A 24,760-nucleotide genomic window follows, 5' to 3' on the forward strand; every position below is an offset into this window, starting at 1 on the left:
CCTTTTGTTTACTAAAGCCTCCCAACTTCCGTCTCCCCTCAGTTATGTGCTCTCCCTCCCTTGCATTACAGGACTTTCATGGCTCCCTGTGGCTGCAGACCCCGAACTGCAATTCTCTGTCGATCTTGAATAAGGGCATGTTAGCTGGAGAAATATCTAACAGTCTATTTCAGGTCCATAAAGCAAATTTCAAATGTGCACTAATTTCTTTTAGAAGTAGAAAAAACAGTTTGGATAATTTTTTTTTCTAGAGGAAAATATGAGTCACAATTATTTCATTCTTTTTCATTGTCCTCACAATCATCTCTCATCACTTTTCTCTTTCACAAAAACACTCCTGACTCCTTAACATGATTCCTGAAGACACTTCTCAGTCATTTCAGTCATCATCCCTTTGGGAAATTCCTCTCTGTTACTCACACTCTGACAGCTTTCTGCAGGTTCCCACTCTCAAACCTTGATTCAAACAGCAGAGTATTATCTTCTGGTCCTTGTAAGGAGACAGAAAGTTCCTTGATAATTCCCCGTTTGCCTCCCACTCTGGAACTGGTAAAATAGCAATCTTCAGTGGGCACTGTGGATGAGATAGATATATTTAGTCCAAGTTCCAGTCAGAATCCATTTATCCAGTACATGTTTATTAAGCCCCTCTGTGTTAAGCACTATTCTAGTTTAACAACAAGGAGTATTTAAATAAGAAATATCTATATTCTTAGTAGTCAATGGCTTTGCAAGTGAAGTAAGTAATTATTTAATATTCATCGACTTCATACAATCTTGCATCACTTATATGGATAATTTCACTTTGCAATGATTTTTTACTATACTTGCGTTATGTTGTCAGACGTTAGCAATATCTGCCAATCAACAGATGATTGACATCAACAAAGATCTTGACCACGGGGTAGGATGGATACATGCATTAAACAAATAGAAACATGTACAGGGCCTGCTTTTATAAGTAGATAATCTTTCATTAGTAGATAGATTCACATTATGACTTTTGCTTCTATATGCAATCTTGTCACAGTGGAGACTTAGAGAGGAAGTAATTTGGATAATAAAGGAAAGCAAAAGAGAAAGTGAGTATAAAATGGGAGTAAAAGCACAGAGGAGGTAAAAGCAGAGAAAGCAGCAGAGTACGCATGATCCATTTAAGAGCTGGAGTCCCATGTTGTTCAATCCTTTCAAGGAACCATAATCAATGTACAGACCAGCAACCAGATGTCGTTAATAAAGGAATTTCAACATTTTCTTGAGTCTCTTAGGTAACATTAAAAATGATCCAATTCATAGCCCACAGTAACATATCTCAAAAACAAAACCTCTTTCTTATTTAACCCACAACATTCTTAGAGCACGTGGTTGCTCCAGGACTCCTAACTTGACAAACTCCCAGATTCTCCCTGGAGCCCCATCTTCTCAGTTTTCGTTTTCTTCATTCCTCCAGGAGGGTGGGCTTAACTCCACTTGATGAATCCAAAGGCAAGATCAAGACAGCTGCTACAAATGTGTATTAACAGGACAATTCACAAAAGCTGCCGTATCGGGAGAATGAGCTCTCAGCCCCAGTGTTTCTCCCTCTGTAGAAATATGTCTGGATAGAACCGATGAGGCAGTGGGGATCCGTGGTCATCTGGTTTACTGGAAATGACTACAAGGTCACCGACAGGTAAAACAGGCTTATGATACCAAGAATTTCTTGAGGTCCTAGGAGCGATACATCCCCTAATATCACTCAAGTCAACTGACTTACAATCTCAGATTTTATTAAAAAAAAATTTTTTTTACGTGGACCGTTTTTAAAGTCCTTATTGAATTTGTTACAATATTTTTTTCTGTTTTCTGTTTTGGTGTTTTGGCTGTGAAACATGTGAGAGCTTAGCTCCCCAACCACAGATTGAAACTGCACATCCTACGTTGGAAGGAAAGTCTCAACCCTGGACTGCCTGGGAAGTCCCCTGATCTTAGATTTTCAAGTCTCCCAAACTCCTCCTCAGACGTTCCATAAGGTGGAGCTAGGTAGTTGCTTCATCTTTTCTACCTCACTGAACATAGTAAGTTTTGCCAAAACAGTGAGATCAGAGTCCAAAACCAAGGGAACTGGGAGTAGAGCGGTTATAACCACATCTCAGATGGACCCTCTCTGCTAAAACCTGCTCATTTTATTTTTCCCATGGTAGGAATGTAAACCCATTGCAGCTTCCTCTTTCCTATCTCTTGCTGTTTCTTAACCTTCCCCCTGTGATTTTATTAACTTACATTCCATTTATACTAATTACACTTGGTACATACTCCTCCTCTAATAAAATTGACTTCTCTTCTGACCATTTCTATCTATTGATTCACAGCTCTTTAACATGACATCTCCTTTCTGCCTTCAAGGTTACTATTACCATCTACTTCACATCCTCCCCGGCACTTGTTACTGTCCCTACTGTTGTTATGGCTGTTTTAGTGAGTTTGAAGTTGATTCTTCCTTTCCATAAATATCCTTTTATCGATAAATATCCAGTATCAATAAAGGATATTGAACAGAGGAAATTCTCGGTTTCCAGTTTTCAGAATGCTATCATGAAAGGCTGGATTTTGTCAAATGCTTCTGCTGCACTGACTGAGATGACTGTGTAGTTAGTTTTTTTCCTCTTTGTTCTATTAATGTGGTTTGTCACATCAGTTTTCTTATGTTGAACCACCCTTGGCTTCCTGTAACAAGTCTCCCCTGGTCACGGTGTACAATCCTTTCAATATGCTGCTAAATTTGGTTTGCTGGTATTTGGTTGAGGATTTTTGCGTTTATATTCATGAGGAATACTAATCTATAGTTTTCTTGTGATGCCTTCGTCTGGCTTTGAATACTGGCTTCAAAGGAAGAGGTAGGAAGTGTTTCCTCTTCTTCTGTTTTCAGAGTTTTTGAAGAATTAGGGCTATTTCATCCTTAGATGTTTGGTACAATTCAAATAAATCCTGGTAAGCCATCTGCGCCAGGGATTTCTTCCCAGGAAGATTTTGAATTACTACTTCAATTTCTTTGTTATAACCTATTCAGACTTTTTATTTCTTCCTGAGTCAGTTTTGATAATACATGTTTTTTCCAGCAACTTTTCCTGTTCGTCTGTGTTGCTTAATTTGCTAGCATAAAGCTGTTAATAGCATTGCCCTGTAATTGCTTTGATTTCTGTAGAGTTGATGGCTGTGTCCCCTTTCACTCCTAATTCTGGTCATTTGTGTTCTCCTCTCCTTTTTCCTTGGTTGGTTTGGCTACAGTTTTGTCAGTTTTGTTGATGTTTCCAAAGAACCAACCCTGGTTTGGTTTCCTACATTACTTTTCTATCTCATTGACTTCCATTTTTCTCTCTACTATTTCCTTCCTTTTGCCCACTTTAAAAAATCATTTATCTACTTCGGGCTGTGCGGGACCTTTGTTGCTACGCACGGCTCTCTCCAGTTGCGGTCACAGGGGCTGCTCTCCACTGCGGCGCGTGCGTCTCACTGCGTGGCTGCTCTCGTTGCGGTGCCTGGGCTCTAGACCACAGGCTCAGCAGTTGCGGCTCACAGGCGTAGTTATTCTGTGGCATGTGGGATCTTCCCGGACCGTCAAACCCATGTCCCCTGCGTTGGTAGGCAGACTTAACCGCTGGATCACCAGGGAGTCCCCTTTTGCTCCCTTTGGACGTAGTTTGCTCTTATTTTTCTAATTTATTATGGTGGAGGCTTAGGTAACTGATTTCAAATCTTTCTTCCTTTTAAATAAAGGCATTTAAAGTCATAAACTGACCTTGCAGTGCTTTAGCTACATCTCATAAATTCTGATATGTGGTTTTATTTTCAATCAGTTCAAAATAGTTTTGAACACTTATGTTTTCTTTAGCCTGTGGGTTACTTAAGAGAAATGTGCTATTCAATTTGCAAATATTCATTTATTTCCCAGATTTCATTTTGCTGTTGATTTCTAATTTAATTTTGCTGTGGTCAGAGAATGTATTTTGTATGACTTCAATCCTTTTCAGCATATTAAGACTTGCTTTATAACCTTATACATGGTACATCCTGGGGAATTTACCATGTGCCCTTGAAAAGAATATGTATTTTGTTCTTGGGCACAGTGTCCAGCACATTTTTATAAAATACATGAATTACACCAGCAGGATGCCTGCAAATTAATGCAGGAAAGTACAGCATAAACGCCAGTCATACACACAGACTACAAAGCCCTCACTGCGGCAAAGGAGGTGAGAAAAGACGAGCGATTCCCCAAAGAGCCAACGTCTGGCTTTCAGGAAGAACAACAGGGAAGAAGAGATGAAAGGGACTCAGAACTATTAAGAAAAGGTTCTATATCATTTTTTAAATAGTGATTAAATATTTAAAACTGATCAGTTATGAATTTCAGGGCTACCACTCAGTTTACCACTAAACAATGGGTTTTTGAAAATCATTTTTATTACAGAAAATCTGTTTACTGTACTTTGGTCATGACTGATGACTCACTGTTTGGTGTGATAACAGTACCTGAATCTAACTGATAGACAATTGTGCCTTTTTCTTCTCCTACAATTTCTGGTATCTTCTCATTTCCTGTAGGTTGATAGAAATATTCTGGTTGAGGTGGAACCCACTCTGAAAGAAGACATTGAAAAAGCACAAAATAAGAAATAATATAAAAGGCATTTTATTAGAACTGATATAAAATAATAATAATGATTATTCAAATGGCTAGTCTGATTGAATCAAATCAAATTCCAATCCTAAGTTTCCAGTGTGTTTGTAAATTAATTATACCTTGCTTCTTTCTATAAAGACTATGGAGAAATTTTTAACAAAAAGCATATACAACAGAAGTATAACACTTAAAAATAAGCCAGAAAGTTGGTGCAACAACTCTACAAAATGTGTCCCTGAGCTTCCAAGTCAAGACAATACAATCAGCTACATTTTTCTTATTACTATAAAGGAACAAGTATACCAATTTCTTCAGAGGAAACAAGGTTTTTTCATTAATACTAAGTTCTGAAAGATTTCTCATATGGAACTTGGGCAGCTTCCTACCATTTTAAGTACAGGAGCCACTGATGAAAGCCAAGGGCATAGAAAGACACAACTTAAATTCAACAATACATAAAAGAATCATACACCATGATTAAGTGTGATTTATTCCAGTGTTGCAAGGATGGTTCAACATTCACAAACCAGCCAACGTGATACATGACAGTAACAAAATGAAGGATAAAAATTATATGATTATTTCAACACATGAAGAAAAAGCATCTGAACAAAATCCAACATCCTTTACGACAAAAATTTTCAGCAAAGCGGGTATGGATGGACCACCTGAAAATAATAAAAGCCATGAACTGACAAGCCCACAGCTAACATCATACTCAACAGTGAAAAGCTGAAAGCTTCTCCTTTAAGATCAGGAGCACTACAAGTATGCCTACTCTGATCACTTTATTCAACATAGCACTGGAAATCCTAGCCAGAGCAATCAGGCAAGAAAAAGAAATAAAAGCTCTTTAAACTGCAAAGGAAGAAGTACAACTACCACTGACATATATTATATATAGAAAACCCTAAAGACTCTATCAGAAAACTGTTAGAACTAATAACAAATTCAGAAAACTTGTTAGAACTAATAACAAATTTTGTATTTTTCAAAGTACAAAATCAATACACAAAATTCTGTTGTATTTCTATACACGAATAATGAAAGAAAAGACAACATTCTCATTTACAACTGCATCAAAAAGAGTAAAATACCTATGAATAAATTTAAACATTAGTGACTTTTGACTTTGGGGAGTGTGTATCAGTTTCTCAGAGCTTAAGCATTTTTGAGTGAGCTAACAGATAGTGAATCTATCCTGCCTTGTACTTTACTATGCACAGAACTTACAACTGTCATACAGACTATCAGAAGAGCGAGGCCATGACACATAAGTCACATTACCAATATGATGAATGCGCTCCTTGATGACCTCACATTCTATTGGCCATCTTGGAGCCTGTAGCAGCTCGCTGCCAGAGAAAAGAGCAAAGAGGTCTCGGGGTTCTCTGAGATGCGGGTTTACTTTGCCAATGTCATCATAAAGAAGCTGTCTGCTCTTAACAAACGGTGAACTCAGCATAAGAGAATCTGCCAAAGGGAAAGGTAAGGAGTGAGCAGTTTCCTTTTCCTTTGAAGCAACAACTTTACTGCTCAACTGTAACAATTAAGGAATTTTAAGCATTGTATTAAAATAGTATCACAGATATGCAATCCTATGACATCTTTCTCCTTCAAAGAGATTTAGTTTCAGGCTGACAATATCGAAATTATAAAACATTAAGCTAAAATTCCCTTGTAGCTCAGTCGGTAAAGAATCTGCCTGCAGTGCAGGAGACCCGGGTTTGATCCCTGGGTTGGGAAGATCCCCTGGAGGAGGAAATGGCAACCCACTCCAGTATCTTTGCCTGGAAAATCTCATGGACAGAGGAGCCTGGTGAGCTGCAGTCCATGGGGTCCCAAAGAGCGGGGCAGGACTGAGCAACTAACACTTAAGCTAAAATTCTGCTCTAATCTATGAAGCACTTACATGCAAAGGTTTAGAGTAAGTCAGAAGAAACTGTTTTGTTTTTTAAATCAAAGTTAATGAGTTGAAGATATTTCAACAGTGGGTTGGAAATAAAAGTTACTTAATGTATGCTATTTTTGTCTGCTGCTAAGTCACTTCAGTTGTGTCCGACTCTGTGCGACCCCAGAGACGGCAGCCCGCCAGGCTCCGCTGTCCCTGGGATTCTCCAGGCAAGAACACTGGAGTGGGTTGCCATTTCCTTCTCCAATGCATGAAAGTGACAAGTGAAAGTGAAGTCGCTCAGTCGTGTCCGACCCTCAGCAACCCCATGGACTGCAACCTACCAAGGCTCCTCCATCCATGGGATTTTCCAGGCAAGAGTACTGGAGTGGGGTGCCATTGCCTTCTCTGATTTTTTTTTTTTCTAGAGAGAGGCAAAAAAAAAAAACAAAACCACAACAACTTTCAATTTGACCACCAGCATTTTAGAAAAGGACATAAAACTTTATTAACTACAATGTAACAATCTACAAACTAAATTTCAAGTTCTTGCTATAACCATTCAAAGGACAGAGAGAGACTTACAAAACAGAGAGGATGGAGAGAGTAGAGGCAGAGGTGTGAGAAGGGGCAGGAGCGGGAGAAGAGCTCTTAGGAAATAAAGAAAAGGGAAAAGGGAGGAAAGAAAGGTTTCACGGAGAAAGGGCAGAGGAAGGAAATGGGAGGAAGAATGAAGAGAAAGGGCAGGGGAAGGAAAGGCTCCAGGGTGGCGCCTCCCGGCGCTGGTGGGCAGCAGGGAGAAGACACATTCCCACAGGGGCGTGTGCCTTTTCTGGCCTGGAAGGACGCGCAGTACCTGTGCTCATAGCTCTTGTCTGTCTGCGCACAGTGGAAGGTAGACAGCTAGGCCCTAGAAAGAGGAAGGAAGAGGCCTGGTTTGTCCTCCGGATCTTTCTTTCCTCTGTCCTTTTCCCCCATCCCTTCCATCCCCCCACCTTGGGTCCCTGCACTTCTATGTCTAAACCTTTCCCGCACTGTTTAATGGAGGCAGTGGGGGAGGCAACAAACATTTGAAACGATGGTAAACCTCTCAATCTCACTCAAAGAAATGTAAATCAGAATGACACGAAGATACCAGTCTTTTAGCTACTTAAGAGAGGAAAAACATTTACCTGTTTTACACTCACCCTGACAAGGGTGTAAGTAAACAACTACCCTCAGAACCTCAGGACAAAAAGGCAAATTTGGTGCAATCTTTCTGGAAAGCAAATTTGGCAGTGTCCAGTAAGACTTAAAACACGCTAACCCTTGATTCAGCAATCCCACTGCTAGGAATTATCTTATAGGTTTTCTTACAAAAGCTCGTCAGCATACATATGTAGAGAGGTTCCCTGCAGTAATGCTCCAATAGTAAAAACGTGCAAAGCACCAAAGCATCCATCAAAAGGGAAGTTAAAATAACTGTGACATATTAATGAGATGGAAAACTCATTAATAGGCATTAATAGATAGGTGCTCTTAAAGAATGAGGTAGATATTTTTTTGTGCTCATAGGGAAAGCGACTATTAAACAAAAAAAGCCAAAGTAAAGCTTGTGTAGAGGATCCTCTATGAGCAATCAGAAAGAAAAAATATATAGATACTTGAGGGTATAATTTTTTTACTGGAAAAAAAAATGATTACAGTAGTGGCTATATTAAGGGTGGGGCTGGGAGAGCTCTTAATTTCCTTTTGTGTTTTTTCTACCATTTGGATTTTCTAACCTTATATGTGTATTTTCTTTCTTTCTCTCTTTCTTCTCCCCCGCCTTCTCTTTCCTTTTTCCCTTCTTTTTCCCTTTTTGAAACAAGTATATTGTAACTCATTCCTTTTTTACTTTTTTGTACTTTTCTGGTTTAAAAAACAACACAATAAATGGTTTGCTACAAAGATAAAGAAAAATATCTTCCTCACTCCAATGATCAAAATGGGGGTGGGGGTTGGAAGGTGTCAGGTTACCAATTATACTCTAAAATTCCTTTGCATTGTTGTGTTACTTCTGTAGCTGACTTTGTATTTAATGGCTTTTTTTTACTATATGAAGACAGGCAACTGTTTCTTATTAATGTTATTTCAAGTATCAGAAACTGGGACAGGAGGGGACTGAAGGTGGGGGGTCAGCTGGCCCCTGCGCCACCCCACCCTGACAGTCTTCTTCGCTCAAGCTTGGCCCTTCCACTCCCAGCCAGGAGCTCCGGGACGCAGAATGGAAGAGCCTTCCGAGCACGGGGATGAGCAAAAGTGTAAGACACATATTTGAACATGAAAACGGAACTGCTACATCAAAGGTTAAGTACCGTTATATTTCCCTCCTATTGCCAAACTGCCGTCCTAATATAGTCCGTCTAGGGGCTTCTCTGGTGGCTCAGTGGTAAAGGATCTGCCTGGCAATGCAGGAGACACAGATTCCGTCCCTGATCTGGGAAGACCCCACATGCTGCAGAACAAGCAAGCCTGTGTGCCGCAACTATTGAGCCAGGGCTCTAGAGCCCGTGAACCACAACGACGTAAGCCCTCGAGCCCTAGAGCCCACACTCCGAAACAAGAGAAACCCCCACAATGAGAAGCCCATGCACCGCAACTAGAGAGCAGCCCCTGCTTGCCGCAACTAGAGAAAAGCCCGTGCAGCAGTGAAGATGCCGCACAGTCCAAAAATTAATAATAATAAATAAAAAAATTTAAGTCTATCTATTCACATTCCTAACAGCAGTGTGGGAGGGTGTTCTACCATCTCCTGACAGCTACTAGGTATAATCATAAAAATATTTTTGCCCAAGTCTCATAATTTACAAAATGGTACTTTGACATACTGAATTGTATCTTTAGTTAGGGGTGAAATTGAGCATCTTTTCAAAAAACCTCCTGACTGTGTTTGCTTTTCTATGAACTCCTTGCTCATGTCCTTTGTCCATCTTTTCTATTTGGTCATCGTTTACATATTGATTTGTAAGAGTTATTTTGTTAAGAAAGTTAATCCCTGGACATGCCTGTGTGCTCAGTCGTGTCCAACTCTGCAACCCTAGGGCTGTAGCCCACCAGACTCCTGTGTCCCCGGGATTTCCCAGGCAAGAATACTGCAGTGGGTTGCCATTTCCTCCTCTAGGGGATCTGATCCAGGGGTCGAGCCTGCACCCCCCGAGTCTCCTGCACTACAGGTGGATTCTTCACCACTGAGCCGCCAGGGGAGCTCATGCTGCATGTTGCATTGGCTGTGTTTGCTTTTCTACGAACTCCTTGCTCATGCTCTTTGTCCATTTTTCTATTTGGTCATCTTTTGCTTATTGATTTGTAAGTTATTTTGTTATGGAAATTAATCCTTTGACAATATTTCTCACGAAAATTTTTTTCAGTTATTTTTCTTTACTAATGCAACTTTTTCCTAAACATAAAGTTTTGCTGTAAAAATTATCAGTGTTATATTTTACAGCTTTTGGGTCTTGTATCATTCAAAGATTTTTAACCAGAAAAGGGATACAATCAGATTTGCACATAAAAAGAAAAAAAAAACAAAACAAAACACTGCTATGTGGAAAGTGGATTGGAAGGGGGCATCATGGAACCAGAAACCAATGATGAGGCTGTTTCAATAGTGAGATGATGGCTGCTGTTGTGCAGTAAAGGTTGTGCAGTAAAAGGAAGTGAATTGATGTTTGCTTGGATATGTATTGAGGGAGAAATTTAACTGCATTCCTACCCTCGAATTCTAGAAAAAACTTGTGGAATCCCTGTAAAAAATTGTTTTTGCTTAAGTTAGCTTGGATTGGTTTCCACCACTCCTATGCAAAGAGCCTTAATAAATATATCCATAAAAACTGCATGAAAAAAATCAACATGTTACTCTTGACAGAAGAGTTTTAACAAATTTTCCAACAATTTGGAGGAAGACCATGCAGAATACATGGTACTTTAAACCTACAATCCAAAGCAGATCTACAGAATATTTTTTTGTTTTGTTATTTTTCTTTTCATTTAAAATTTTTCTTTTTTTTTTAAGATAAACATTTCTGAGTGATGTCAGAAACAGTGTCCAAGGGTGCTCCCCTGGCTTCTCCCACGTTAGGCCATGTTCTCCTCAACCTCAGGAGCAGTTGCTCAAGGGACTAAGCATTCTAGGGACATATGACACCGATTACTACTCACATAGATGCTTCTCCTTTTGCAAGCGGTCCGGTATCAAATCCTCTCTTTTTCCAAAAGAGCCATTCAACAGGTATCGAGGATTATTCTTCCAAACGTGCTGGTGCGTAGCAGAGTTTGGTAAACTGCCTCTCTGAGCTAAGAACAGGCGGTTTAGTGAAAGATGTTGAAGGCTAGTTCGTCACATCCAATATTGAGGTCAACACTCAAACAATTACTACTAGCAAACTGCCTTCCAGTCACCACCTGCCATACCACAGGCCTTTACAACCAATATAACCCATTTTCCAAAGAGCTTTCACGTTCCAATTTCTCTGAGTTAAACATAATTTTCTCCATTTCACGTTGAGGAGAAGACTTGAGAGGCATATGGTAAAGTAGAAAGGAAGGGCTGGGGAGGCAGGAAAAACCCAGCAGTTGTATGACCAAGTCAGGGTAAGTGCTCAGAGTGGAAGTGGAGCACTCAGGATGAGAGGTGCCTCGTCCCGAGGGCTCTGCTGAATCTGGCAAACTGGGAATTCCGTTTTCAACGAGTGAGTGAGTGATCACTTACAAAATGAAACAGTTAATAAGAAAGTTTAACAAGACAGAAATGAAATCAATACGAAAACTTAAATTTTATTTCTAAATACCAAGAACAAAGTTAGAACATCAAAATTTTAAGATACCACTTATAAAAGCATACAGATAAGCAGTTCCATGAAAACAATTTATAAATCTCATTGGAAGACATTAAGGAGGACCGAAGCAAATTAGAGAATTAGAAAATACTATGAATAGATTGGAGAATGTGGTATTGGAAAATTCTCATTTCTTGTCAAGTTTGATCTGTAGATTAAATGAAATCCCATTTTTTTAAAGTATCACATGCCAGTTCTAAGATTATATAAAAAGGTAAGGTTAGCCAAGACACATCTGAAAATGACAATATGGGAGGACATTTCTTTCCAACTATCAAGACTATTTTCATGCCATGTCATGTCATTAAGAAAGGGTGGTAGTGGTTCAAGGACAGACAGGCAGACCTCTGTATAAACTGACACTCAACAGAAGTGACAGAGCATATCAGTGGGGAAAGAAGTACTTCCCACTAACGCTGCTCAAAAAATTCGTCATTAGTTTATCCAAGCACAACTCTCTCAGCTGATCCAACAATGTACTTCAATGACCCAGGAAAGGTGGTGCTGGATCAGAACGAGATACTACCTTTATAGTAGCCATAGTACTGGAGGTGATGGTACATAAAGTCTTCATAGGGATCAGGAAGAGTCTGTGAAAGGACAAACCATCTCAATCAGGAACATGTTTTCATAATAATCATTATTATAACAGCCTGTTAAAAGAGTGATACTGACTCTTAACAAAGGTACACAAGCATGGTCGCAGAGGACGCCACACCTGAGCACTTCTAAAAACAAACCATGTGAAAGACATTTGTGCAAATGATTCTACCTTTGGGATCAAGATCTCTAGCCAGAAAAAGGTGCCATCAGAATATACCTTCTGAGCTAGTACTGGGTTTCTGGAGAGGAGTGGGTACCGACCTCCTGCTTCAGCTCTGGTTCCAATGCTGGGAACATGTTACTTCTGCATGGTATGCTGAAGACCAGTCAGTGACACCCAGCAACAGCCCCTGCCCAATTTCCAAAAGGGCAGTTGATTACATACGAGGAGCTAAAATAAACCAGAGCAGGACAACTGAAGTCACCTGTCGACATCCACTCCCGTCCCCTCCCTCCGCTCCGCAGCTCCCACGCGGCACCCTCCCTCTAAACCAGGGCCCGCCATGAGGCCCGGGTGGGCACCTGAGGAATCTGGGAGGGTGGCTAGTCTTCCGACCTCCTCCTCCCGAGGCGCCAGGACCCCTGCCGGCTCCATGCTTCCTTTTCCGGGTTGAAGGGGATGCCCACCACCAGGACGCCGCTGGACAGTGAAAGAAAAGTGGAGGGGAGTCCGGAGGAGTCGTTTCGGGGAGGGTGGGAAAAGAAAGGTCAGGGGCTCCGAAAACGGAATTCAGGGGTCCGGGGTTTCCTGGTCAGGGAGAAGGTGGCGGAGGGCAGTTTCCCAGAGAGTCGAGGGATGGGGCGTAGAGATTTCCTGGGAGGCCACAGGGAGAGTGCTACCGCCTCGGCGCCCCGGACTGTTCGGGGCAGCAGGGGTTGGGCGCGGTGCCGGCGGCGACAGAGGAGCGTGAATGAGGCGGGGGGGTCACCACCCGCAGGCAGAGGCCCCGCCGCGCACCCGGCCGAGGACGCCCTCGCGGAGCTCTCGCCAAGCCACAGCTTTCGGCTGGGGCGCCGGTAGCCTAGCAACCGCGAGCCGGAAGCAGGAAGGCGGGGCGGCTTGGCGCTTCCGGGAGCGAGGCCCTGCCTCCGAAGGGGGTGTGGGGAACCAGGGGAAAGTGGACGACTGTAGTACCAAGGCTTTGTTGTTACTCTTCACTACAGTATTGCAGCCCGGATTGTTACTGTTACTCTTTTCATTACAGTATTGCAGCCCGGACTCTGGGGATTAGAAATTGCATTGATGGGGGCTTCCTTGGCGGTCCTGGGAAGGAAATGGCAACCCATTCCAGCATTCTTGCCTATAGAATTCCATGGACAGAGGAGCCTGGCATGCTGCAGTCCATGGGGTCTCAAGAGTAAGACACGACTGAGCGACTAACGCTTCCACTGTCCCTTTCCTTGGCGGTCCAGTGATTAAGAAGAGACCGCGCTTACATTGCAGGGCACCGGTGGGATCCCTGGTGGGTAGCTAAGGCATGCTCCATGGGGCAGCCAAAAAAAAAAAAGTTTCTCAGCTTTAAGGAAACTGTTGGGTATTACTCAAAGGGAGCTGCTTCTCCTCTTTCACCTATTCCCTCCATCCCAGAGCCAGAATTGAAAAATTACCTTCTCGGTTGAAAAATACAAGAAACAAAGTAAAACCCACACTTTGACTATCAAATTGTCAGATTCAAAAAAATGCTTCTGGTCTGGCAGGATAGGGACAAAGGCACTTAGTTCCTGTCAACAATTCCTAGAAATCTGGTTAACTGTTAGGCAGTTAAAAGCAAAAGCTTTAATGACTAGTCAATAGCCTTTTTCCAGAAATGTGCTCTATGCAAATGACAAGAAAAACAATGTATATACAAAATGGTCACCCCGATTTTTGTATAAATAAAAACCAACACACAAGTATATATGACACTGATTAGTTAGCTGCATATAAATATACTGGAATAAAATTTTTACTACTGTTGTCTTTGGTTAACTTTACATGACTATGAGTATATATAACTCTTGTAACTAGTGAGAGTATAAAGCACCTTTTTTTTTCACAATATTAACCACATTTTGTCATTTCCAGGATTTAAGTAGGCTAAATACAAGCTAATAATAGACCACAAGCTCCAAAACTTAAGTCACATCATATTTTCTGATACTAGAGTCCTGTTTTCTAACCCCATCCTCCCACCCTGCAACGGGCTCCAGATCCTGACACTCGTCTTTCTCCTGAGAGCTTCTCAATGTTTCCCTTATGCCTACTTGATTAGAAAAAACGACTGACTCAAAGTAAGTCTTGGTGACATCTTCATGGAGTAACAGGCAAAACAGGAGCAAAAGGATAACCAATCAGAAGTATAAAAAAGGCTTTATTAGTGCATATATACAAATTTACAAGGTCAGAAACTGGAGAAATACAAACAGCTTTAAAACACAATTTGCTTTTTCTTCAGTTTAAAGTGACTTTTACCTGATTGTGATACAATATAAAGTACAGAACAGTAAACTGCTTTTTTAAATACTGGAATTTTATGGAGAATACATTCACATATAAATGGGAGATGAACTCTGGACCAAGGTACGACAATGGAGACACAGCAATACATACAGTGGCTCGTTACACTTACTCCCACGTGTGAGGGGGAAGTCTCAAAGGCATGAACACTTGCTGCTGCTGCCCTATACTGGATTTATATATGTCACCTAGTATGTGCAATGACTGAGCTATCTTTATCAGTTCTAGAATCTGTGAGAAACACTCTATAAATTTATAGAGTGTGGCCGTCTGTTAGCACAACATGGATGAGTTTGTATACCTCAGCACTTTGGGGGTGGCAGACTAAGAGAAGAGGTCAGAAGGAAATTCCTATAATCCCAGTTAAGCAAGGTAGAGTATAGAGCTGCCTTCTTAATTGCACTTGTTCTGAAGAAGTTAACGAGAGACAGTGTGCCACACTAGAAACTACAAGAGCCTCTATTAGGCAGGAAAATCCTTCCCTTTTCGTCAATGAGTCCTCTACAGAAGTGTCATGAGCCACACGTCCAGACTGATGATGTACCTAACATGCTGAGTTTGCCAGTGTGAGAATACAGGCAGCCAGGTCAAATGGCTCAGCCACCTCACCTTTTGGCAAAACAGAAAAAACTACATTTCACAAATGGGGGAATTTTGTATGCTCTTGCCCAGCAAATTCATATGCTCTCCCTCATAACATTTATAGTTTATTGGCAACAGTAAAACTGGTTAAGACTCTGAACTGAACATTAAAAAAAAAAAAAAAACAGCACACAGTAACAAAAAAGTAAAAAACTATGTGTTTGGAGCCATTTTTCGTCTCTTCAGTCTTGCTCGCCAATCTTCAGGAAGGGCTTCAAAATTAGCATTTCTCTCTGCCATGCCACTGTGAAAACAGACAGATTACTTCACTGAAAAAAAAAAATGGAGCTGTTCATTTCCTAGCAAATAAAAACTGACTAAAGCTGAAAATTGGATCTATCGCATCTATCTTCATGACAAAGTTTCAAATTTCTCAGCTAAGTAACCAAAATAGTTTTCATCAAATTTCTTAGTTGATAGGTCAACCAAACACATACAAATACTCTGCTCTACAGCTGTATTTATATTTAAGTGCATATTTATTTTTATGTCTCCCTAGTAACCATTAAAGCTACGCTGAAGGAAAATAACACATGCTTGTAGAAGTATTTCTTGGCTCCAAGGAGTTAGGAGTCTTTATCCTAGATTTATTTACTTAACCTCTAAGAAGATATATTTAACCCTCAACATACCACCAGGGATGGGTAGACCTGATGTTTCTGAGATCCTCTTTCATTAGTTCTAATTAGCATTGATCTCCCACGGCTTATTCAAATTCAATTTAAAAAACTGGTTAAAACTCAAGATTCACTAGGTGGGCTACAGTCTATGGGGTAGTGAAAGAGTCAGACACGATTTAGGGATTAAACAACAACAATATGCTATCTGTTCACAGGTAAACCATATAGTATGCTATGATTTAAAACAACAACGACAAAAAACAAACTCAAGATTCTTGGGAATTTCCTGGCTGTACAGTAGTCAGGACTCTCTGTGCTCTCACTGTGGAAGGCCCAGTCAGGGAACCAAGAGCCCACCAGCTGTGCAGCACAGCAAAGACAAAACAAAAACTCAGATTCTATCTTGCAATAACCAAAATGAGTGCATGAGACCCTTTTATAAATCTAAAATAAGATAAATTACAAGACCTTTGTGACTTCCCATCATCTTGAAATAGTTTACTATTTCATCACTGTAGGAATTAATGATTAATCAATTCCCAGCAACACTAAAAAGGACTAAATAGTAAGAAAACTCAAGAATAATGGAGTCATCTACAAGGATGATACACAAGTAAAACTAAATTATCATTAATACCATCCTGCAGTTTTCTTCCTGTGTTGCCCCAAATCCCGTGCACCACCTTTCAAGGAAGTAAAGTCTGGAGACAACATCTTCATAGTCTCCTCCGGGACAGCCCCCAATATTACATAATTCAGATGGATACAAAGAGATAGGGGCACTGTACATTCAAATTGTGATGGTAAAACTGGATAAGTAAAATCTCAGGCTACGAGTGTTAAGAAGATCATAATCCAGATGAATTTTCTTAAATTCAAGATCAATGAGTGAATATATGGGCCAAAAAGGAAATACAGTATTTGCATAAGTTTTCACGTTTTATGCTGCTATATGCTAAAATGTACTTGATCAAGTTTGTAAGTGGGACAAATGCTAAAAACAGGTGTGCAGCGGCTAGAGAGAAACGTATTTTAGGAACAAAGACTTCACTGGAATGACTATTCCAATTGGTATTTATGGATCTAAAAATGAAAATGTTTTGAATTATGAAACAAAGATGGCTATCCTTTCTCAATTTTTCTTTTTCGCCACACCATGGGAGATCTTTCCATGTGCAGGGACTGAACTTGGGCCCTCAGCAGTGAAAGTGAAAAATCCTGACCACTGGACTGCCAGGGAATTCCTTCAAACATTTCCATAAGTACTGCATTTATGGATGTTGTAAGTGCCAGAAGCAGCAGTAATGATATGCTAGAACCTATCGGAGATGAACCTAAAATCTGGCATCACTATCAGTATGCTCCAGGTAATGCACCACAACTGAGCAACTGGTTACACTAAAGGACTGTTGGTCATTTCAGTATGTGTACCTTCAAAAATCAGGAAAATAAAGAATAAAAACTTAGCTTAGCTATATTTAAATCTTGTTAAATTAAAAATTGGTCTCTTGGAGCTACATGGTAAATGGGGATGACTATTTTCCCCTGTATGCTCAGGGTTAAGACAGTTCTTTGCCTAAGATGAACAATTAGTGGGAAGTAAGGCTCAAAATTCTCCAAGCCAGGCTTCAGCAATATGTGAACTGTGAACTTCCAAATGTTCAAGCTGGTTTTAGAAAAGGCAGAGGAACCAGAGATCAAATCGCCAACATCCGCTGGATCATGGAAAAAGGAAGAGAGTTCCAGAAAAACATCTATTTGTGCTTTATTGACTATGCCAAAGCCTTTGACTGTGTGGATCACAATAAACTGTGGAAAATTCTGAAAGAGATGGGAATACCAGACCACCTGACCTGCCTCTTGAGAAAGTTAAAGAGGAAAGTGAAAAAGTTGGCTTAAAGCTCAACATTCAGAAAACGAAGATCATGGCATCTGGTCCCATCACTTCATGGGAAATAGATGGGGAAACAGTGGAAACAGTGTCAGACTTTATTTTTGGGGGGCTCCAAAATCACTGCAGATGGTAACTGCAGCCATGAAATTAAAAGATGCTTACTCCTTGGAAGGAAAGTTATGACCAACCTAGATAGCATATTGAAAAGCAGAGACATTACTTTGCCAACAAAGGTCTGTCTAGTCAAGACTATGGTTTTTCCAGTGGTCATGTATGGATGTGAGAGTTGGACTGTGAAGAAAGCTGAGTGCCGAAGAATTGATGCTTTTGAACTGTGGTGTTGGAGAAGACTCTTGAGAGTCCCTTGGACTGCAAGGAGATCCAACCAGTCCATTCTAAAGGAGATCGGTCCTGGGTGTTCTTTGGAAGGAATGATGCTAAAGCTGAAACTCCAATACTTTGGTCACCTCATGTGAAGAGTTGACTCATTGGAAAAGACTCTGAAGCTGGGAGGGATTGGGGGCAGGAGAAGCAGACGACAGAGGATGAGATGGTTGGATGGCATCACTGACTTGATGGACATGAGTGTGAGTGAACTCCAGGAGTTGGTGATGGACAGGGAGGCCTGGCGTGCTGCAATTCATGGGGTCGCAAAGAGTCAGACACGACTGAGCGACTGAACTGAACTGATTACAACTCTGATGTCTTTGAAAAAAGCTAGACTGTAATTTTTATAGAAAAAAACATTTCTATGAATTTAAAACTGCTTGGGCTAAGTTTGTAAAGAAATCAGGGCTATGACTTTAAGAACATGGGGGCTTCCGTGATTGCTCAGTGATAAAGAATTCGCCTGCCAATGTAGATGATATGCGTTCAAAACCCTGATCTGGGAAGATCCCACATGCTGCAGAGCAACTAGGTCTGTGCACCACAACTAGAGCTGTGCTCTAGAACCCGGGAGCTGCAGCTGCTGAGACCCATGTGCCCTGGAGCCCATGCTCTGCAACGAGAGAAGCCACTGCGAGGAGCTGCCTGTACATTGCAACCAGAGGGCAGCCCCTGCACTCTGCAACTAGAGAAAAGCTCACGCAGCTGTGAGACCCAGCACAGCCGTAAAGAAACAAAATAAAATAAAAACAAACACTTGAAGAATACAACAGTTCTACAAGCACAGCTGCAAGCAGCACAGCCTGCCCGTCTGAGAGCCCTCCTCTTTACCTGACCAGCTGCTGCTGCTTCCACTCTTCAATGCGCTTCTGTGCGGTCGATTCTCGGTCCTCTTCGCTGGAACTAGAGTTTTCCTCTTCATCTAACTCACGCTGGATACTCTGCCACTTCTTTACCAGAGATGGCATTTTGGTTTTACTTTTCTTTGCCTGTAACAAAGGTTAAAGGTCAGAAAGAATATAATACATAAAACAAGAGAACGAGTTCTTCACATGAGATCAAGATCTCTTCCTTAGTTTTAAGGAGTAAGTGAACTTCAAAATCAACCAAACACAAGTACCATTCTAAATTTTTGCCAAAAACTTCTACCAAGCTTGGTTAAAAACCTAAAAACTGTAAATGGGATATTTTTTCTTTTAAAAAAGAAGAAGAAAAAAAAACTATTTTAGTTGGAGGCTAATTACAACATTCTAAAGGAGATCAGTCCTGGGTGTTGTTTGGAAGGAATGATGCTAAAGCTGAAACTCCAGTACTTTGGCCACCTCATGTGAAGAGTTGACTCATTGGAAAAGACTCTGAAGCTGGGAGGGATTGGGGGCAGGAGGAGAAGGGGACGACAGAGGATGAGATGGCTGGATGGCATCACTGACTCGATGGACGTGAGTTTGGGTGAACTCTGGGAGCTGGTGATGGACAGTGAGGCCTGGCATGCTGTGATTCATGGGGTCGCAAAGAGTCGGACACGACTGAGCGACTGAATTGAACTGAACTGAACATTGTGATGGTTTTTGCCATATGACAACATGAATCGGCCATAGGCATACATGTGTCCCCTCTGTCTGTAAATGGGGTATTTTACGAAATCAGGTCAGAAAAATTTCCTTTAGCCTTATTCTATGGAATTCAAAATTCTTGCCCTTATCTTCTCAGAATTACAATGTACCCTTTTATGAGTTTAAATGGATGTAGTGTTCGTATCAATTGAAACACAGTGCTGAGAAACAAATGATAACTTTTCTGGAAAGAGCCAACAGAGTCAAACACATCTACTAAATATGAAAAAAAACAAAGAGGAATATTAAAACATTAATTATAAGATCAGTTCTAAGAGAAGATACTACTTACAATTCAATTTTCTATTAGCTTACCTTCAGTTTCTAAACTGCCTATATTAAACACAGAATCTCACAGTTAAGGGAAAAAACCTTGTGATATTTGCTATATATACAATATGGCTTGCTCTATCACTACCTTCAGAGTTCTGATCAATGGCGCTCTAGCAAAGATGCCTTCTCTGACCACACTATATGAAACAGTACCGCCTCCCAAAGCCCACTCACTTTCAGTCCTCTGACACTTTTTTCTTCATTGCATTTTTAAACGTTAAACATATATTTGCTTATCTGTTTCTGCAACCCAGTTGCCCCCTACCCTCTCCAAGCCCACCAGAAAAGCTCTACAAAAGCAGAGATTTTGTTAGTTACTGAATATGAAGTTCTTAGAATGCTTGACAGATAGTATGTATTCAAAATAAACCTTCTAATATTTGTGATTAGTTCACTGAATTTAGAGAAATATTATATTAGACACTGATAAAAACTAATTTTCACCCCTGTGTTTTTGAAGACTTGGCCACCAGGGAAGATCCTGGCCAAGTGACCCTCTAAATACAAGCAGGCCCTCAAGTGGCAGGTATGAAGGAGTGCCGTGCTCTTAGGAGGTCTACGTATAGTGGCCCAAACTGTTTTCCAAGCCTACAGTTAAAACAAACACATGCGTGATTAACCACCCAAAAGAGTTGAGAAAACAAGCTTATCTTCTCAGTCTTTTAAAAGACTTGCCTCCCTGGCTCAGTACCCTATTCTGACTATCAATAACAGGTTTTTAACATTCGGGGAAATGCCCATGGTAAATGCTTAAGCCTTCTGCTCCACACACCTTCCCACATTCCATTCTGTTATTTCACCTGTGGTCCAATCTGACCCACTGCATTCACACCCTTCCAGTAAGCTCCAAACACAACCTATTCTGGGTCAGAATGCAACCAACCGAGTAAAAAGTAATAAGAATTGTTGTCGTAATGGTCACTATGAATAGAGGGCTCACTGCAGTACAACCTCTCACCACATTTCTGCAAATATGATTAGAAACAACATAGATCTAGGTAGAGTCATGGCGGTTTCATTTTGACTTCCATACGATTTTGTAAATTCAAAGTGTATTTGATTCCTATCTGTCATGGGAAAGTAAGCTATGCTTTAGAAGTTAGGCATTGTTTGTCACATTCAAAACCATGGATCCAGAGTTGCACTGGCTGTTTGAACACATTTTAAATAGGGGAACCTTGCAGTCAGAGGAAAAGATTAAATGGCTAGAATTCTTTTCTAGTAAACTGCATACAAAACCTGAGCAAAAAGATTGAAAAAATATATAGGTCTCAGATATTCTTGGAATCAGGTATTTCAAATAAGCACATATCGTGCATTTTAAAAAATGGCCTGGAACACCAAAGAGATGAAACACTGCTTTCAAATAAGTCCATAAAAACGACATGTTAATGTAGAATACTAGATTTTCGAAACTATTATTTAGGGACTTCCCTGATGGCCTAGTGGCTGGGAATCCGCTGTGCAACGCAGGGGATGCAGGTTTGATCCCACGTGCTGTGGAGCAACTGGGCCCGCGTGCCCCAACTACTGATCTCACACACCACAGTGCAGATCTCATGTGCCACAACTGAGACCCAGCGCAGCCAAAAAACAAGTAAATGTATTTTTTAAAAAACTATTATTTATATGACCGTAGTAAGAGTATGATTGTCTAAAAAATTACTTGAACGAATGGAGGTGGAGATGATTCTCTCTCTTGGAAGACTGAAGGAAGAGCGGCAAGGAAGGCTTCATAAGAGAAATGATTCCTGAGCCCTGAACACTCTAACCTTGATTCTGTAAAAATGAACAGTAGGGGGACCGGTAAACACAGACAAGGCATGTAGGTGGTCGACAGTACGCTGGCTCAGGAGAGGTGCATGGGGCACAGTGAGCTGGACAGCAATCCATTCAAGATGCTATCCTGGCACTGTTGAGTTTTCAGAACACTTCATTTCCAGATAATTTCTGGAACCGTGGTACCAGCTTGGACAAGTGGGTCAATCCAGAAATACTCTATTTTGTGTGTAACTCAAACTTCTTCAAGAAGGTCCCTTGAACCACGTAAAGCAAAGAATTTGCCCCACTGACCCCTGGAGCAAAAGATGACAGCTGAGACAATGGAGCAGCAGCACTGGGAAGGGAAAAGCTGATGAGAAAGTTTCTTTAGGTGATTTAGGGAATTCAAAGAGTCCGTGAGGGTGATGTCAGAAAGCTGGCAGACTATGAAGCTCCAAGCTCTTGCTGATCCCATGGAAATATATAAACAAATAAGAAACGGACTAAGATTGTTTTGTGGGAACTCTAGAAACCAGTCAAAGCTCTGCAGCAACTAAGAGAACAGGCAATCGAGAAAAACCTGCACCAAGAGCAGCAGGAGATTCTGGGGCAGGTTTGCGTGCCCTCATTTCACACCCTCCCCAGCGTGGCTGGAACGAAAATGGCCCAAGGCTCAGTTCCCTCACTCCAGATGGAAGGAAATGAGTGGGGTGTCTGAAATGTTCCAGACTGTGGTTGCCTTCGGGACTGGTTCAGTGTTGTCTGACTTCAACGTCAGCTAGGAATGGTGGTATATGTTGGATCTCGGGTTAGAAGCCATGAAAGGTAGCGGCAGTTGCGGCCTGTGAAAACCACAGCGGGACAGATGTCATCTGGACAGTTGGGGGCAAATGCTTCTGTGAACAGGAATACAACAGAACATAAAAAGCTCATAGAATAAGTGTGAAATCCTTAGGGAAATTAAAAGTAAATATACAAGAGGAAAGGAGGGGAAAAAAAAAAACCAACCACATACGAGTCCACGTCCAGGGAACATACATGCCTAGAAAAGGCCTGAAAAAATCTTGTTACCTTCACGGTGGGCGCATTGATGAAGGATGCAAATGAAAGATGCTGAACATACTCACTCACTCACTCGAGAAACAGAAATCAAAACCACAATGAGATACCACTCATACCTGCCACGACTGGTATGGTAACCTTCAGAAAATGGCAAGTAACTAGTGCTGGTGAGCCCTTGGAGATATTAGTGCCCCTCAACACTGCTGGTGGTAATGGAAAATGGCTCATTCACTGCAGGAAAATGGTTCCTCCGACAGTTATCAGAACTACCATATGCTCCCGCAATTTCACTTCTAAATACACACCCCCCCCCCAAAAGAAATGGGAACAAGTACTCAACATGTATGTACTCATATACATATTTATAGATACTGCTCAAAACAGCAGAGAGAAAAAAAAACAGCAGAGAGGTATGAAACAACCCAAATGTCCATCAATGGATGGATGGAGAAGCAAACTGTGGTACATACACAAAACAGAAGGTTATTCAGCCATAAAAAGAACGAAGTATTGATAAAGCTACAACATGGATGAACCCAGAAAACATTGTGCTAAGTGAAGGAAGCCTGACATGCACCACTGCAGCGTGGGTAACCTGGTGGAGATGGAAAGCTGACTGGTAGGCCCGAGGCCAGGGAAGGGGTACTGAGGTGTGGCTGCGTAATGGGCGCAGGTGCTCTCCTTTGGAGTAATGAAAATGTTACATAACCAGCGAGGCGGGGTGGTTGCACCACAGTGTGAATATACTAAATGCTACTGAATGTAACCTTTAAATATCACCTCAATAGAACAAAATTTTTAAATACAAATTTAAAGAGCCATGTACTCTACCTTATCTTTCTTTCCTTTTTTCGTCTTCTCGGGTGGTGGCATTTTGGGAGCTGGTGGTGGTGGTGGTGGTGGAGGAGGAGGAGGAGGAGGAGGAGGAGGTTCAATAATGGCAGTGGTGGGCACAGCAGCTCGGGCCTGGACCGGCTGCAGTGTGGGCGCGGTCACTGCCATGGGCACAGAACATTCAGCATAGCCCATAAGTGCAGGAGCCGACGCCAGGCTGAGGTAATTCGACTGCAGGTTCATTCCTCTGGCCTGATGGCCCATTCCTGTTGCCGGATGGCTAACTGCTATTGCTTGGTGTCCAACCCCTGCCGCTTGTTGACCTAACACAGAAAATATAAAATGAAACAACTATAAGAAGGACATTGTGACAAAGCCAAAAACAAGAAAAGAAGGAAAAGGAAAGTGGGAGTTAGATTATCTACAAAGCGATTCTAATGTACCTTCCCCCTTTAGAAAAACCAAACCTAAAAAAAAAACAGTCACATTTTCTGGTGGCAAAATATGAATTTCTGAATGTTTTAGCATTAAGGGACTTAACACCGAAATCACTGTTATGTAAATGCACAGAGAAGAATCCGGAAGGACGCATGTAGACTGTTAATAGTGGTTTTCAGTAACTGAAAGAAACGGCATATGAACAGTCTTTGCAAAGAGAAGTCTTTAATTTATGACATCTAGTTCAGGAAACAAAGAAAATACACTGATGAAAACACACTTTACCCACAGTGCTGACCTGTAGCTACAGCTGACTGGCTGTAGAGGACTGGAGAACTGCCAATGGTGGCTGATCGCTGGACTACTGCACTGCTCATCTCTGTAGCTTTTCTCTTTATCGCTTTAGTGGAAGGAGAACTAGAGATGGTAGAATCGGCTGAACTCTGAAATGAAGAGATTCTAGTCAGTGGCTGAAGGCCCTGGTTAAGTATCCTCTTCTAAAAGAAACCTTACCAATCACACCCCAGTGCCCCACACTCTTCCGAATGCCAAGCAGCGGTTCTCACCTGGCTAGTGACAACTGTGGTTTGTGCCGCGGGCTTCAGTGGAGTGTCCTCCTCCGTTCCTGGAGCAGGCGGCTCCTCACTCCCCTCGTCTTCCATCTCC

General features: G+C 41.4%; 2 protein-coding genes across 4 annotated transcripts in view; both read right to left on the reverse strand.

Moving 5' to 3' along the window:
* The window catches only part of AGBL2 (ATP/GTP binding protein-like 2), a 29,676-nt gene extending 16,741 nt beyond the window's left edge, over nt 1-12,935 (reverse strand). For 2 of the 3 annotated variants that reach the window (XM_010842424.1, XM_010842423.1), the window contains exons 1-8: nt 12,536-12,935; nt 12,275-12,404; nt 11,937-12,000; nt 10,734-10,868; nt 7,411-7,464; nt 5,951-6,136; nt 4,513-4,620; nt 421-574 (exon numbers count right to left, since the gene is read on the reverse strand). In XM_010842424.1, the coding sequence (XP_010840726.1) occupies nt 421-574; nt 4,513-4,620; nt 5,951-6,136; nt 7,411-7,464; nt 10,734-10,868; nt 11,937-12,000; nt 12,275-12,310 (737 nt within the window). In that variant the 5' untranslated portion in view covers nt 12,311-12,404; nt 12,536-12,935. The remainder of the gene's footprint in view (nt 1-420; nt 575-4,512; nt 4,621-5,950; nt 6,137-7,410; nt 7,465-10,733; nt 10,869-11,936; nt 12,001-12,274; nt 12,405-12,535) is intronic. The other variant, XM_010842425.1, reaches the window with a different exon arrangement.
* A 1,409-nt stretch (nt 12,936-14,344) lies between these two features.
* Nucleotides 14,345-24,760, reverse strand: part of FNBP4 (formin binding protein 4) — a 30,185-nt gene continuing 19,769 nt past the window's right edge. Inside the window, exons 14-18 of the mRNA XM_010842458.1 lie at nt 24,661-24,760; nt 24,393-24,537; nt 23,654-23,979; nt 18,885-19,042; nt 14,345-15,396 (exon numbers count right to left, since the gene is read on the reverse strand). Of these exons, the coding sequence (XP_010840760.1) occupies nt 15,306-15,396; nt 18,885-19,042; nt 23,654-23,979; nt 24,393-24,537; nt 24,661-24,760 (820 nt within the window). The 3' untranslated portion in view covers nt 14,345-15,305. The remainder of the gene's footprint in view (nt 15,397-18,884; nt 19,043-23,653; nt 23,980-24,392; nt 24,538-24,660) is intronic.

This window comes from Bison bison, unplaced genomic scaffold, assembly GCF_000754665.1.
Source record: "Bison bison bison isolate TAMUID 2011002044 unplaced genomic scaffold, Bison_UMD1.0 scf7180017864178, whole genome shotgun sequence".
NCBI classification, from domain to species: domain Eukaryota; kingdom Metazoa; phylum Chordata; class Mammalia; order Artiodactyla; family Bovidae; genus Bison; species Bison bison.